The 16,484-nt window shown below is 37.8% G+C and overlaps 2 protein-coding genes across 2 annotated transcripts; one reads left to right on the top strand and one right to left on the bottom strand.

Annotated features, from left to right (window-relative positions):
* The first annotated feature begins 194 nt into the window (after positions 1 to 194).
* Positions 195 to 8,196, top strand: LOC137387150 (5-formyltetrahydrofolate cyclo-ligase-like). Its single transcript, XM_068073467.1, has 4 exons — positions 195 to 327; positions 4,349 to 4,479; positions 5,056 to 5,320; positions 7,014 to 8,196. The coding sequence occupies exons 2-4, from the start codon at positions 4,375 to 4,377 to the stop codon at positions 7,238 to 7,240; spliced, it is 597 nt and encodes a 198-aa protein (XP_067929568.1). The 5' UTR covers positions 195 to 327; positions 4,349 to 4,374; the 3' UTR covers positions 7,241 to 8,196.
* A 79-nt stretch (positions 8,197 to 8,275) lies between these two features.
* On the bottom strand, positions 8,276 to 12,833 carry LOC137387149 (protein SON-like). The gene is made up of 4 exons (XM_068073465.1): positions 12,699 to 12,833; positions 9,383 to 10,218; positions 8,854 to 8,992; positions 8,276 to 8,434 (listed from the first exon to the last, which is right to left on the bottom strand). Exons 2-4 carry the CDS (start codon positions 10,186 to 10,188, stop codon positions 8,276 to 8,278), a joined length of 1,104 nt encoding a protein of 367 aa, XP_067929566.1. The 5' UTR covers positions 10,189 to 10,218; positions 12,699 to 12,833.
* Between the last annotated feature and the right edge of the window lie 3,651 nt (positions 12,834 to 16,484).

The following is a 16,484-nucleotide window of genomic DNA, read 5'->3' as shown; positions in this document are numbered from 1 at the left end:
TACCCTATGTATCTCTTTTCTTCTTTACTGCTATTGTCAGGGATGTTCGTATATTTACTGGAGGCATGCTGTACCTTGAGGCGAGCGATGTAGTCTAGAACTTGGCCTAAGAGACGAGACGTAAGCTGCGTACATGTATTTTGGTTTTACAAAATTACAGTTGTTGTAGCCGCTCCATGTACTCCTAAGTTGCAGTTGCGAGATAATCCTTCGTAATTGAACGCGATGTAATATAAAAATAAAAATGCTATTATTTAATATTTAGACGTGTTTTATGAATTTTCATACAGTATTAGTGCATTTGCAAGACAAATAAGATTATATTGAGTGAGAATTTTTAATAAAAACCAATTCGTCCATTAGTAAACAAGAAACACATTTTTTGTCACTAGTCACTCGTAATTTGATTAGAACAAGCATGTAAGCTTTATCCTGAACGAGAATAGCTTCTATGCACAACTGTTGTTGCTACATTTAAGTTACTTGATTGCTTGCCATGGTTTTCTATTAAGCAAGCCGTACTGCGAGCCAAAAACAGATAGATATGCAAATACATGCAAATACAGCTATCTTTTATTTGAACAAACGAAGGCGTTGTTTTTATTTGCAGGAAGGTCTGATTAGCAAAGGAAGTTTATAGATAAACACAGTAATAGGAACAAGGTGAAAATATGGGTGTTTGAGATCAATAGTTATTGGTTGACCTGCATTAGGTACAAATAGTGCATATATTCATTTGAGTATTCTTATTCCTTGGTAAGGTTGTGAGATTGGCTAGGTTGCAGCATATGAGTTCGAGTTCTAATCGAATGTAAATAATATATCTCATTATTCCTGGATACCTGGTGCTGGGTTCGCTGAACGGTTTACTCTGAGTGGCCAGCTCTCGTGGTGAGCACACAATTAGAATGGGGAACCCTTATAGTGAGCACTTACATTACCGTAATACATTAGTGAAATCAAAGTATTCTGGTGATTTCACCATGCTTCATCAGACCCCAAAGCAGGAAGAGTCTACCCCTGGTTTAGACGTTTCTGTTTTACAGTTTTTTCGCCTTTCGATGTGAAACACAATGTTTTTTCGTCCCCTTCATACAAAAATTTTTCGATATGCGACATCAACAAAAGTTTTGCTCAAAATACAAATTTTGCGGTCAGTGTGCTGCACACATCATAATAGCGAAGATGTTGATATGCTATCCACCGAAATCCTTCCCACATGCCTGAAAGAGATACGATGCTCCCTCTCCTCCTCAATTCAGCATTACTCGTTATAAGCTATAGTGAAAATGAGATCGGAAACAAGTAATAGAGATTGAGATAATGACAAAATTAACAATTAATTTGGTAAAATACATACTAAAATTTAGCTTCAAGTGTGTGTTTAGTAAGCTAAATTCATTTAAGTTTCATTCAAACTTTGTGTTATACGTCTGCCTTGAAGGTAAGAGCTTCGCACAGTACTGTACCTAGCCATGTTACATTTTACTGCAGATTCTAACCACTAAATACACTAAAGTTACTGTAGGTAACTATAGTTACTAAGATTAATATACTAATTTGTTATTAATTTTTAATATGTACAGTACATATATACAATTTGGATGTTTCTACCAAAGGGTGTTTGCATAAAATAATTATTATGGGTTTCTATACCCCTTTAGTGAAATTTTCATTTCACGATGCCAACACACTGAAAGGGATTAACGCTGTATGATGGGGTGCACGGTATAAAGAACTTGAATATCTGGTCGGTATTCAGAGCTTACCTAAAATATATCCTGAAAAGATGTAGCGCGATGCAGCTCTATACTTTTTACGCAAATATATGTTTTCGAGAATAACATGATAATTATAGATAGTAAGGTTCCTAAGACCGATGAACAGTGACTACGCTTTGTTAAGTAGCCTCTGACTCCAGTACGAGTAGAATAGTGGGCTTTATTAAATAGTCTCATTTAAGTTCATAAGCCCAGCCATCTATCTCTTTCATTATTTTATATGAGAAAATATTTTTAAATTGTCTCTTCCCTTCAGGAATTGCATTGGGATATTAGAGAGTAGTTTAAGTTTTCAGATCTTCTGCTTAGTGATATCTTCTCATGGATCTTAAGACACCTGTCAGAAATAACTTCTTTCAGCATAGTTTAAGAGTGTGAAGCTGTGCTAGTAATATATACTGTAAAACCTCTAATTGAGCGCCGTGGCAGTCTATTTTTCAACCTTTCTTATATAGTGGCGGTCAAATGGAGGTGGCGTTCAAATAGAGGCTGGCATTGTATTTTTCAAATGGCTCATCAGAATTTCGGGAAAATAAATTTGGACCTTTGACAGGTAAAGCGAATGTTGCCTATATTTTGCCCTCTCTATCAATGGAGTGATATTAAGCCTTTTGGATGCAATCAATCTGCTAAGTTACCTCCACTTTGTCAAAGATCTTTTGATAAATATGCATTGAGAAACCGAGAAATATGTGTACCAGCTGATATCTATTGCTTGAAATTAACCTGTGATGATATTATAGCCTGTATTCTGCTTTGCAATTTGTTGGAGCATTCAATTTTTATTTCATTCTAAATTTGAAGGCATATTTTCTTTTATATCTCTATTTAACAATGTTGCATTAAAGTTCATTGCACCCATTGACATGTTTGCTACAGTTTGCAGCCAAAACTAGCTTTTTATTGTCTATTCAACTAGTCGATTCATTGTAAGATCAGATGATGCTATCAAATAATTTGCTATAAATCTGCAAATTTATAAGTTATGTAATGATAATTTATCAAATGCTACAAATTTATATTCACAAACAAGTGGCATAAATGAACCATACTTATATTACATACAGAAACAAAAAGTAATGTTTTTAAAACAAAAATATTTGCATCGGTTGTTCAGTCATCTGCATTCTGATTGTTGCTTTCAATGGAATGAACATCTTTTGGTTGTCCAATACCTTCCACAATGTCTTCTGACCTCAACCTTTCTACTGCGCTCTTGAACTAGTCGATATTAGCATCCAAACATTTTGTGGTATTAGTACAAGTGCAGCAGGTAAAGGTTTTGCTCGCTAAACCCAACCTTTAGCCTTAAACTAGTTGTTCATCTACTATCGTAAATGTAAACCATTTTATATACATGTACTAGGAAGTATCAAAACCACACTAAACAAGGAACTACTATTAGCCTGAGACCGTTATTAATTATTTCTATGGTGTTGGTTTCAAAGTTCTAACGAAAAAAAGATGAAAAGCTTTGAAGTTGGTCAATGAGAGAATGAAATGTTATTGATATAAACGATTACTTAACAATATGGTTTTGTGGACACCTTTCTAATGATCACTTGATATTATGGGTTCGTAAAGATCAAAGATTGTCAGTGACAGTCAGATGAGGTGGCATTCAATAAAAGGGTGGCACTCTATTTTATAGCTGTACAAATTTTAATTGATAACATCATTGTTTTAGTGTTTCCCTATAGCCATGGAGATCATTAATGGAGTATGAAATTATCTATTACTAACCAGATTAGGTTGCTCGAGGTAGGCCTATATATAGGTAGACTTTTATTCTTTCACCTGGTGCTTGCTCTAGTTGAAATTATTAGCGATTATTTCCCATTCACCTCCACCTCGTTTCTCCATCTTGTCTCTCCATCTCGTCTCTCCATTTCGTCTCTCCATCCTGTCTTTTCACCTCGTCTCTCCACCTTGTCTCTCCACCTCGTCTCTCCACCTCGTTTCTCCACCTCGTTTCTCCACCTCGTCTCTCCATCTCGTCTCTCCACCTTGTTTCTTTAGCTTGTCTCTCCATTCTGTCTTTCTACCTCGTCTTTTCACCTGGTTCCTCCACCTCGTCTCTCCACCTCGTTCCTCCACCTCGTTTTTCCATCTTGTCTCTCGATCTCGTCTCTCCACCTCGTCTCTCCATTTTGTCTCTCGACCTCGTCTCTCGACCTCGTCTCTCCATCTTGTCTTTCCACCTTGTCTCTCCACCTCATCTCACCATCTTTTCTCTCCACCTCGTCTCTCCACCTCGTCTCTCCATCTTGTCTTTTCACCTTGTCTCTCCACCTCATCTCACCACCTCGTTTCTCCACCTTGTTTCTTTAGCTTGTCTCTCCATTCTGTCTTTCTACCTCGTCTTTTCACCTGGTTCCTCCACCTCGTCTCTCCACCTCGTTCCTCCACCTCGTTTTTCCATCTTGTCTCTCGACCTCGTCTCTCGACCTCGTCTCTCCATCTTGTCTTTCTACCTTGTCTTTCCACCTTGTCTCTCCACCTCATCTCACCACCTCGTTTCTAGCTTATCCACATTTCATGATTTTACTTGTTTCTTTCTTTGGTAGAATCAGATAAAGATCCTGCTGCTGTCATGTCAGTACAGGCGAAGCAGGTGTTAAGAAAGCAGATGAAACTTGCTCTGAAAGGTATACCAGCAACCCTTAGAGAAGAAAAATCTAAAGACATCACAGAAAAGGTAATTTTTTAAAATAAAATCTAAAGGGTAGTTACAGTTGAAATTGTCACAATTGGAAAACTCAACAATGTGTGTGTTATACTTTAGAGTGAACCTTTTTGTGCTATTTTACATTGGTGCCATAACTTTCACAAGCTGCATACTTTATAACTCATATACTCAATAATAAACTAGTTTTTTCCTTGCAACTTATTTGTTGCTAGCGTGGGGTTTGCTCTCTCAGTGAGCTCAATTTTTAAGTGTTAAGCAAGGTCTGCTTGTGTGGTGGAGTTCGCTACTCTAAAAAACCGAAATGGTTCATGTAGAAATTTGGTGAGCTATCACATGGTAATGTGATTGGCATATCATAGGCAGAAACATTTTACTCTTAAGGTGAGAATGCTATTTTTAATGCCGACAAATTTTTTTGCTTCTGTCAGTAACTAGTACTAACTACTTATACTCAGAGTCTTGGTACTGGTAATGGCAGCCATTACTTTGATGTTTCGTGAGTTGTTGGAATTTAAAGTAAATCTGCCCTAATTCACTGTAGTGCATTGCATATTTTGGAGTTACTTTCTCATGCGCAATTGGTAGGTGAAGGCGAGTGAACTGTATGCAAAGAGTAAAAGGGTAGCTGTCTATGTGCCGATGCCAGATGAGGTGGATACCACCTACTTACTCAAGGACATTTTTGACAGCGATAAAACCTGCTTCATTCCAAGGTATGATAGTGGCAGCAGAGATATGGAGATGCTGCAGTTGTACTCGATGGCCGACCTCGCTGCCCTTCCCAAAACCAAGTGGAATATCCCGCAGCCAGAGGAAGATGCTGATACACGTGAAAATGCTCTCGAGTCTGGTGGGTAGATTCTAGATTGTTCCAGATTGTCTGGCAAGTAGTATTTATTACATTACGGTCGACCATCATTTGTTCAGACTAATGCAGAATGGGCTATGTCCGGACATTGAAAGTTTAGTGCTGTACTGTACATTGCACATTCTATATTATCTCGGACACTAGGCTACAAATTTGACCATGGAGGGAAACTCCGAAAATAAATATCCTCTCTAAATAATTAATAGCAGTAATAGTAATAAAGGAGACATACAGTACAACACTCAGGCATGTGCGTTGTTCTCGTCATCTGTCACGCGAGACACCGAGCCAGTCAACGGTGTTATTTTTTGGACAGACACGATGGATAATTGTTCGAATTGCAGAGATTGTCTGTACAAGTTGAAAATTTGGGAAAGTTAATCTCGAAGAAGCGCGGATCGACTGTACTAAGTTCAAGTATGTTGTGATTATTTATTGTGCAGTAGTAAAGTTGATTTTATAGGGAACTGCGATGGTCCTTGATGGCGTGAAATCGCCTTATCTGTAAACAATGGGCTGGCTTTAATCCTTGAAAAAACCACTTGTGGTGACAGGAAACTCATCCAACCTTAAATTTGTTCCTCTGCTAAATAAACAATGCACATTAGTCACAAAAAGGAATTTACCAGAAGAGAGTAATAACAGTCTATTTATAAAACTTCATACATGGAAAGATTTTGGTTCCTTCTTCAGTTGTGCTATAGGATTTTGACATGAAATTGGAGCAACATTTGCCTTAAACTGAATTTAGCTAATGAAATCTTTGTTAACCGACCAGCTTTTTGGAGTTTCTATTTTTAAAGCTTTATCAGCTCATCACCTTATTTACCATGCATTTATAGGCTCTGCACGTATTTGTTTATTGTTGGTTCAGGAGTTGTCTTACCATAATTAATGGCTGGATATTGGAATTAACTGGTGTTCCAAATTTCACCTGAGCACAAGGTTCAGTTGGCTTGCAGTATTTCACTAGGTTTAGGTACTCTATTATTGTTGATAAAAATTAGATTTAGGAGTAGACCTTGAAGAAGTCTGGTTAGTGCCTCCTGTTGACTAGAACTCGTACGTGTGTCTCTCAGCAGCTGAGGCAACATTTGGGAGTTTTCTTCTGCTGTCACGTTGTTAACAAACACACTGATTAGATGAGATTTAAACTTATTTTTCACGTAAGTTAGAGTTAATGAGTGAAGTTCACATCGGTGTCAGATTGGGTAGATGTTAGTGTACACTGTACAGATATAATTTTGTATTAAATGTGTGAGCAATCCTTCGAAGGTCGAGTATGGTGCGGTTTAGCTAACCGCAAGCAGAGGTTGTGCGTGTTTTTAAGAGTAACATTACACAAACAATAGCTCTGTGGTCTTGACTGAACATGTCTGAGTCTGGTGTCAAGGGAACCTTAATGACTGGAGACACGGGCAGTTGGAGATAGCAATTTATGGTTGGACGTCATTCCTGTCACCAGTGACCTTTTTTGGGAATCAAACCCTAACCTGTTGATGGCAGGGTCAGGTGTTCTAGACCTAGATCACTAGGCCTCGGCCACTCAATAATTAATGCAATTATTATATGTTCAGTGCATTGCATAGCAACACAATCATCACCTCGCTTACAGACACCTAAACTCTACCTCAATAAACTTCTCCACCTCTATAAACGCATTCTGTACTTTTAGGTGGTTTAGATTTGGTGCTCATGCCAGGACTCGCCTTCACACAATCAGGGAAAAGATTAGGCAGGGGCAAAGGCTACTATGACACGTATCTTCTGCGACACAAGAAGCTTCTGGACCGCTACCCCATCACAATAGCCTTGTCCTTCGCGGAACAGATACAAGAGCAGGTACCCACAAGTGAACACGATGTCCTCCTTGATTATGTTTTCTCTGATAAACTCCAATAGTCAGACGCCTCCTCCAGAGGTGAGACTCAGGGCAATGCTTGCTTAAAGGTGCGATCACATCGAATTCTAGATCTTTATTAAAAAGTATAGATATTTTTCTATCATTTGAGATTTTGTTTGATATTTCACGGGGTCTAACTGCCAGGATGGTTAAAGATTAGTATCGACACTTTGATCACTGTTAAACATTCAGGAGAAAACGATGTGCTCAGACTTTTTGCAAAATGACATCAATAGTTGCGCGGCTGCCTGTTCCTCTCGTTATTGACATAGGCTATTGCGTTCAAGTTACAATGTTACACGTCTCTCTTAACATATATTTTATTTAGCATATTCTCATGATTGTAGAATAAAACTTCAGATATACTCTCAGAGACATTTCGATAGACGTGTCAAGTGATTTACAAATAGCTTGGTTAAGATTTGACCCATTATTTTCCTCTGAGTGCTGTGTAATCATGTACCTGATGCTGAGGAGACCGATTAGGCCATTTTTGGGCGTGCCTTTGTTTCTGAGCATTCTTACCATGATCAAGTTTTGTCAATTTTAATCTTGAAACATTCTGACAGTTAGAACACCTTGAAACATCCTGACAGTTAGAACACCTAAAGTCACAAGCAAAATTTTAAATGATGGAAAAATATCTATACTTTCGGATAAAATCTACTAGAATTTGATGAGATCACATTTTTAATGGAACAGAGATGGCTGGATAAAATAACTGATTCCTTTAATAACTTTTAATTTGTATTACGGTATTATATTATTGCTTTTAATTATATTCGCTCATAAGAATGTGCTTATATATTATAAACAAACAAATGCTTTTGTACATCACTTTGACCCGTCATATCTGCAATATAGTTTATAAACCGTATCTTACTGGCAGACCATAGCATATCTGTTAACATCTTATAAGCTGAATAGACAAAAAATATCTTGGAATGCATGTTAATCACAGTTATACAGTGTAAATGTTGAGTGAACTGCTTGCGTAGTTATTATAAATTGTAGAGCAAGGTGCGTGTTATACGCTACCCTCGTATTGACACAGCAACTACGATTGTAATAATAACGATCAGCACCACAGGGACACCGACTATCAGGCACCACTTGAGTATCTTCTGTTTATCTGCCTTATCAGCCATCTTGGTTAGGTCTTTTGTTACACCATCAGATCTACGATCTGGCATCTGTAGACAAGTACATAGAATGGCATCTGTAGACAAGTACATAGAATGGCATCTGTAGACAAGTACATAGAATGACATTCTGCTCCATAAATTTTATGTATAACATATTGTCCAATCACAACAAGGTTCATCTCAAACTAAAGCTTATGTGCCGCCTGTCACACATGTCACCTGTCACACGCATCATCTGACACATCTGTCAATATGACACATGTCACCAGTGGAGCATTATAAAATTATAGTAATATTTTAAAGATGAGCCAAACTTCCTAGAAAAATTAAACAGAATAGTAGGAACCAGCATTTCACGATGTCTCACTGTCCGATATGTTGTAAGCTATCAACTCTGAATAGTCAAAAAATATATGCAACTTTTCGGAAAACAAGACACTGCAGATGGTATTACTTGAGAAGTTTACCTGGATTTTAACGTCCTCGCCCTTCACTGCCACGGATGGCTCAGGTTTCTTCTGCGCTGTAGGGGACTGCCTAGTTCTACTACTGGACCGTGGCCTGCCCTTGTCAGATGTATTACTGCTTGATCGTCGTGCTGGAGATCTGTAATTACATGTAGGGTTCAAATAAAGAGAAGACAACTGAGTATTGCTGCTTTATCATGGGATGCATACAGTCGATCTGTAAAACACGATACTCCCATGTTGCTTGGTAAGCTCCCATTAACTGTAGCTTTTTCTTACCACAACTGTGCAGACTGTTTTGAACTTCAAAATTATTTTCCCTTGACATTGAGTTTTGTATGTATATATTCACGTTGTTTGGAGTTATATACCCTTAAAATTATAGCAAAAGGCTTTTTTCTTGAAATAAATTACCTTTCTATGTCACACACCAGGGTCTTACATCCTAATTTGCTTATCACAATGCTTCCTGTTGCTGCAGTGTGATAATTTGTACTTAACGCTGCTCTTAGAATAAGTCTTGTCTCACCTTGATCGATCAAAGGATGAAGAACGACTCTGTCTTCCCTGACTTCCTCTCTGACTTCCTCTCTGGCTACTCCTGCCTGAAGACCGTCGTTTGTCATTTCTCGCTGGTTTTATTCCTACTGGTTTCACTATAGAAAACGGATCAGAAGTCGATCCTTTCTTTTTTCTGCTTGAACCGCTGTCCGCACTGTCTAATTTTTCATAGTCTATCACTTTTTTAGGAATTGACCTTGATTTGTCATTGTGTTCGAAGCGTACTGTTCTTCCACTTGCAGTTCGTCGAAAGTTTCCGCTCGTAGCGAGCGATTCAGCGTCAGATATGTCAGTGTTTTGACTTTTCAGGATGCTTCGCGGCATAGATTTGCTTCTATCAATTGGACTAGCTATACTGGAGTCGTCTTCACTCACAAAGCCACCATTTATTTCAGCAAGTTTTTTCCTTCGTAGGCTTGCTCTGGGTCGAACTCGCGGAGCATCTGTGAATGACGGAATGGAAGCTTCGCTCATCGTTTCGAGTTCATCGCCACTGGAGGGCGTTGGAAGATCGTCACTCGCTAAATTTTTTGGATGTACCTCTCCATACATTTGTCTCACTTGCCGCTGCACGATACGTGGAGGAGCTTGTGGCTGAAATAGCTCTCCTCGATATCGGCTGTCACTTTCACCTGCTATAGACTCTCTGTCTGTGTCACCATAGCTCGTGGTTGAGCCAGTATACCTTGCCCTTCCGCTGTACATTCCTGAGTCACTCTCTGGCATAAAGCGCTGGTGATATGGAAGTTTACTGGGGTCTAGTAGGTGTGGCATGGAACTTACGCTTTCTGCCAAAGATGATATCTAAAAAAATGTTATAGTGGAGATTGTGTATGATGGATATTCTCTGTTGGTCACTCTACGTATGCTCACTAGATTAGTTGTATGTTTGCCTTGTTTTGAGGCAAACATGCTCCTTTCATACATAAAGCTCTGTAAGAAAGAGACAAAAATGAGAAATAGCATAATTTCAAGAATTCCCCACATTTTTATAATTATTCTAAGGAGTTATCTTTTCTGTAATGATTTGAAACAATTTCTGACAGTGTTATAGCTAAAGATGCTCCTTCATTGCTGGTCGATGTATGAAAAGCCCTTTTGAATTTTTTCAAGTTTTATACTAATGTTAGACACCATGTTGTTAGTAGGATGCTTTGGTGTTGTTTGGCTAAGCCATAGGCTGTGCTAAGCATTGCTGATTCGCGTTGATGCCAAATATATGGAAACACACATTCTTAGCATGAATATTCATTTCAGACACATCTGCAGACTGGATAAATACTAGTATATTTACCACTTCATCGTTTGTGTTAAAATAAAACCCTTCGTATTGGTTTCTAGCATCATGGTTGACTAGTAGCTATACCAGTTGAGGGAGTCTAGAGAACCATGAGCTAGTTACTGCTGCTAATAATTCGGAGATTGTTAAGTTGTTTGTAGTATGTATTATATATAAGACAGGTGAGAGTTCAGGATGCGTATGTGTGTACATTTGACTGACTAAACAATAACTGAACACAAAATAGTAACAGCTATGCAGGATAATGATAGGATTAGTATAGACCATATCTATACAGGATAATACAGGATAATAGACTAGCTATACAGAATAATACAGGACAAGAGACTAGCTATACAGGATAATACAGAATAGCTATACAGGATAATACAGGACAAGAGACTAGCTATACAGAATAATACAGGACAAGAGACTAGCTATACAGGATAATACAGAATAGCTATACAGGATAATACAGGATAATACAGGATAATAGACTAGCTATACAGGATAATACCTGATAATAGACTAGCTATAAAGGATAATACAGGATAATAGACTAGCTATACAGGATAATAGACTAGCTATACAGGATAATGACTTCATAACAAAAATAAAAGTGGAATTCATTAGAAAATATAAGAACTTTTCCATCGCAGATAGCCTGTGACCTTACGACGCCAATTAAACAAGACCCCAATTAAACAATTTGGTGACCCAAGCGTGAGATGGTTTTATCCCATGCATAGGATTTCATGATGCAATATTATTTGTGTCAGCCCCTCCTATATTCCTAGTTTTTACCTCAATAAGTTAGTGTAACTTTTGAGGGATACTGTGGGCTCAACATCTGTCAAGTTACATGACCTGTGATCCTCGCTGATATACGCCCCAGACACAGTCTTAACTAGCTACAGTGAGAGTTAGGGACGTTTTGTTCCTGATGAAGATGTCTGAGTTAAAAATATAGAAGCTGATTTCGCACTAGCTACAGTGCAATTCACTGTCACTGTAGCAACTAGTTACAGTGAGAGTCTTAACTAGCTACAGTGGGATGTTTTGTTCCTGATGAAGATGTCTGAGTTAAACATATAGAAGCTGATTTCGATAATTATCCGATCCACTGACGCTCAAAAACCTACCCTGGTACAGATATTCTGTGTTGCACGATTGGATGGTTATTTTAATACAAATATTACATATGTAAACTTTATTTTTATATTTTATCACATAAAATATAAATAAAGTATAAATTCTTTCATTCGTTAGTATTTATGAAAGAATAAATAGTTAAATTTATTTAATTACATAATGCTAATAAAGAAAAGTATTACAAAAAATTTTTTGCTTTTGATTGGTTGGAATTATTTTTATCACTCTAATTACGGAAATACAAAACATTTAATCTATATCCTAAATGAAACAAAAAAGTTGTACGCTGAGCTTGTCAGATATGCTGCCCAGATAAGATTCTATTACCACGATCAGTAGTGGATATGTAGAGGTAAAAATGTCTCAAGCTTTAAATTTATTTAAGAAGATATCAGTCAGTCCTGATTCAGGTGCATGTATTTGATTTCTATATTTGTACCGATACCAAGATCAGGACATCTCTACCTCTTAATAATCAGGGCTGGGTAATAACAGGAAAATTCATGAATTGTTCTCCAAATGTCTAAATCAAATTATCAAATATAATATATTATTAGAAATATGGATCAAGCAGACCTTCAAACAAGTTCCGTAGACAGCCCTATGACTAGAGGATACATAGGTCACTTTTCATGTCTCAATTTGGAAACAAATAATGAAAAAATGATTCTTGGCATCACATCTTGTAAGTAGCAATGTAAATTGTCTGTGATGCCAAATGCCTGCATAAATTTTCAGTAAGATTGCATTTGTTCTACTATATATCAACGGATCAACACAAAAGCATGACCACCATTGGTCCAAATTTAATTAATACTGAAAGACAATAAGAGAGAGCATGACAGATTCTTACTTCAGAAATGGAGTTATCTGCTGTATAACCATTTGGTGTGTTAGAATTGAGGGAAGACAATCCAGGGCTGACTAGCTCTTGATTTGTCACCTGCGACTGTTCCCTTGGCTGACTTATATTGGACCTGCTCCTCGCTGTGGGTCGTGGTGCACTCCTTGGTACATAATGTCTCTCAACTACCAGGTTGGATGAGCTCTGCTGATGTTCTGTCATGTTTTGCTTGCTCTATCAGCTGCTGTTATATCTTGTTCAGAATTACATTTCTAAAACATAGGGTAACATTTCACTGAAACTTTAGGAATGAAATAGTGCATCTGGGGAGGCTTGAACCTACGGCTTATAGAACAGGCAGCATTGCACGTATCCCAACCTTGCGCTGACCTTTACCAATGTCACATATACAGCCATCAAACCCTTTATATTTGAAGCTATACAATATTATATTGTGTAAGTAAATAGAATGTGCTACATTCGCCGAGCTCTTGAGAAGGTCTCTCTGAACCCTTTAGGTCCGACCGAACAAAGGTTAAGAACAGCTGCCGTAAAGGGGACACTGTTGGAATGATGAGAAAAAACTTGCTAAGCAAATCATATACATGTCGTTAGTCAAGGAAGTGGCTGACTATATTATCAGCTGGATGTTTATAGTAATCCTATCACTACATGTAACATGAGCTAATTCTTTGTGAAAGAAACTGGCAAGAGAGGACAATTACGGCATGTTCAAACACAAGGAAGTATGACTGTATGCCATTGTTCGCTCATCTTTTGACTTGTATAAAGCTTCCCTGTGATAGCTGAGTACAACTGGAAATCAGAGAGGAAACAGGATGTCACAGTATTTTAATAGAGAAAATCATAACTATGTAGGTTTTGAATAGCAGCTGGACATTTGATAACAACTTTGATAAGTTGTTATACATGACTTTACGGTTCTATCTCCAGCACACCTTACAGGAGCTCATGGCTAATGATAGTTCCTAAGTTCTAACTGGCTGTTCTATTTCAGGAGTATTGTGTACTTCAAGTGCTCAACCTGTCTATTTGCTATGCGTATATGCTAATGAGGTATTCAGACTGACAGCTCTGTCATGGAGAGCCACAAAAATGTCTTTGGTGTATAAACTAATATATCTTAGCATTTTCTGTCCAAGTTAGCTCTTTTACTCCTCCAGCAAAATAACATCAGGAAATGCTTGCCACTCGCCAGTTTCTATAAACACGGTGTGATTGCTGGAGCGAAAGCAGTTAGACGCGCACAATTTCTTTCGAACTACTGTAAATATCCTTTCGATGCTTCAAGTTTGTAGAAAACAAAAAACGAAAACAAAACTCAAATAGAGTGACTTGTTCTTATTTCACACTCTATCAAAAGGTGATGTTTTAGAGGTAACCGCTGAGACACACCTATTGTAGTACACTGAGTCGATGGTGTTTTTCTGAACTGAAAAACAAATAGTTTTAGTGTAAAGCTCTCATTTCTGAGAAGCTTTTTAACCCAGTCTATGTTTTATTCTTCTTTACGAAGAGCCTCAATCTGAGTGTTGTCAGATACTAATGTCCTGTCAACAGCCATTTATCATTTCTCGGCTCGCTTGCCTTCAGTATTTTGGCAACATCTCAAAAATTAGTACTGCCATACTATTGATGAAACTTTGGAATTAAACTAAAGACATATCCCAAGCAATCGTAATTTTAGCTAAACTGGAAGTGACGGGATCTGAACATTGTGACGTGATGTTTAGCACATACTCTATATGCAATTGCGAATAATATTGACAATCGAAAACTTTATAAACTCAGGTCCTTTCCCATTGGTACCCAGGCTGAGAACAAGACCTCTAACACAAAAGATTAGGAAGGGCTAGGAAAGAAGTATGATGAGAAAGCTATTACAAAACTGCTGATCATTAATTTTGTTGTGATAAAAATTCTAAACATATTTCTATTTTTAAACATGAGTAGAAAAAGTATATTAATAACCATCAAACCAACAGAAGTTGTTAGTGTGTCTAACCAACCATCCCCATCCGATAGTACAAATGGAATGCATGGAATGCGAATCAAGAAAAGATTTCTGTAGGCCTAACCTTATGACCTAAATAAATAGAAAATTTTGACTTTCGAACCATTCGAAACATTCGATCCACCAGTGTCAGAATATATACGGTAGGTATAGGAGGAGCGCAGATATAGAGGAGGGTTTTAGTCATACACAACCTTTAGAGTCGTATCTGTCTGTCTGTCCAAAGCCATGCCAAGAGGTTAGGAGAAGAATGCATCGGTTGCGTTGGAATCAAACTCCCATATTCGACTTGGCAACCAGGCACACCTCACCTGCCCCACTTTACTACATTGTCGAATAATTGTGGAGATATTTATTACACATGATGATCTCTCACAGCCCAAGAGACTGTCAGGGTACTCCTCTTTACTATGATAAGAGCCATGTTTGTCTATCTGTCTGTTTGTTGGTTAGAGATTAGGAAAAAAATTGCTTTTATCGGGATTAAAACTCAAAGCTTTTAGCTTGGTAAACCAACACTAAACCATTTGCACCAATCAACTGCCTTACTGCATGTCTGAATAGTTGTTCACTTATTTATTACAGCTGCTGATGTTCTGTTTTGTTCCGATGATCTCACTATCATCGGACTGCCAGAGTATTAGTAATAATAATATTACAACAAGAACAACTCCTTCTACACTGCTATTATCTGCCATATTATGGTGCCTCGGCACTGACTAGCTGCCGAACTTTCCGACTGCTGCCAGTAATTTCCTTGACATAATACCGTAACTAGGAGCCACTCTTTACCAGTTATCATCAGTTTCCTTTTTTTTTAAGGAAGCAAACTTGTCCATAAAAAACTAGAATAGAAACTACTTTTAAAAATATGGGAAAAAGGAGGTTTTTGCCATAAAGCATAGAGGATAAATTGTAAACTTGGTGTAGATAGGTGTATGTTGTCTATTGACAAGAGTGTAGGTTGTGGCAATAACTATACTAAAAACTAAGAACCTAACAGCTCAATTGTGTCGACTCAAAAAAACAGCAAAACTCAATCACCGTGTTTCCATGTTTCGAATGAGTTCGGAGTTGTTTCCACTCCAAATCATAAAAATGGTAAAATCCAAAGCATTCGACACTTCGCTCTGCTGAATTTGTGTGAAGGCATATGCTGTGAGATTACTTTGACATCATAGAAACGCTCACACAACTCCGATTCATTGAAATGGTAAGGTGCAAATCTGTCGGCAGCAAGCAATTTCGAACCCATTCGAAGCATGATAGAACAGTTAATGCTACAAAAACTAGAGTCCAGTTTCTTGTTTTGCCCTTTTATCATAGTATGACCGACCATGACCTCGAACGAAACTCAGTTTATTAGCATGCATACCAACAACAAGGGGTGAGCTGATCAACAGGAACTAGGAACATGTCTTCCAGTTACAACTTGAAGGAATCTGCTTGGCAAAGAAATGAAAGTTATTGGTACTACTACACTGGTAGTTCCATGCACCATGAAAGATTGCCAGGTGTAATAATTAACCATACAATTATTCCAAAATGTAGTAAGGCAATTAATTGGGACAGATGTTACAGTGTCTGCAAGCCGAAAAGTTGTGAGTTCGAATCCAGTTGAAAACATTCTTTTTTCTAACCTCCAAGCGTAACTTCGGACAGATGAAGTTTAGTACACGGCTCTTATTATAGTAAAGATTGCTGACAAGCTTGTAGAGGAGATAACTGAATCAAAAGCAGGACATCAAGTACCCAGTGGA

Source organism: Watersipora subatra, chromosome 2 (genome assembly GCF_963576615.1).
Source record: "Watersipora subatra chromosome 2, tzWatSuba1.1, whole genome shotgun sequence".
NCBI lineage: Eukaryota > Metazoa > Bryozoa > Gymnolaemata > Cheilostomatida > Watersiporidae > Watersipora > Watersipora subatra.
The sequence above is the reverse complement of the archived record's forward strand: the minus strand, read 5'-3'. Positions and strand labels throughout refer to the sequence as shown.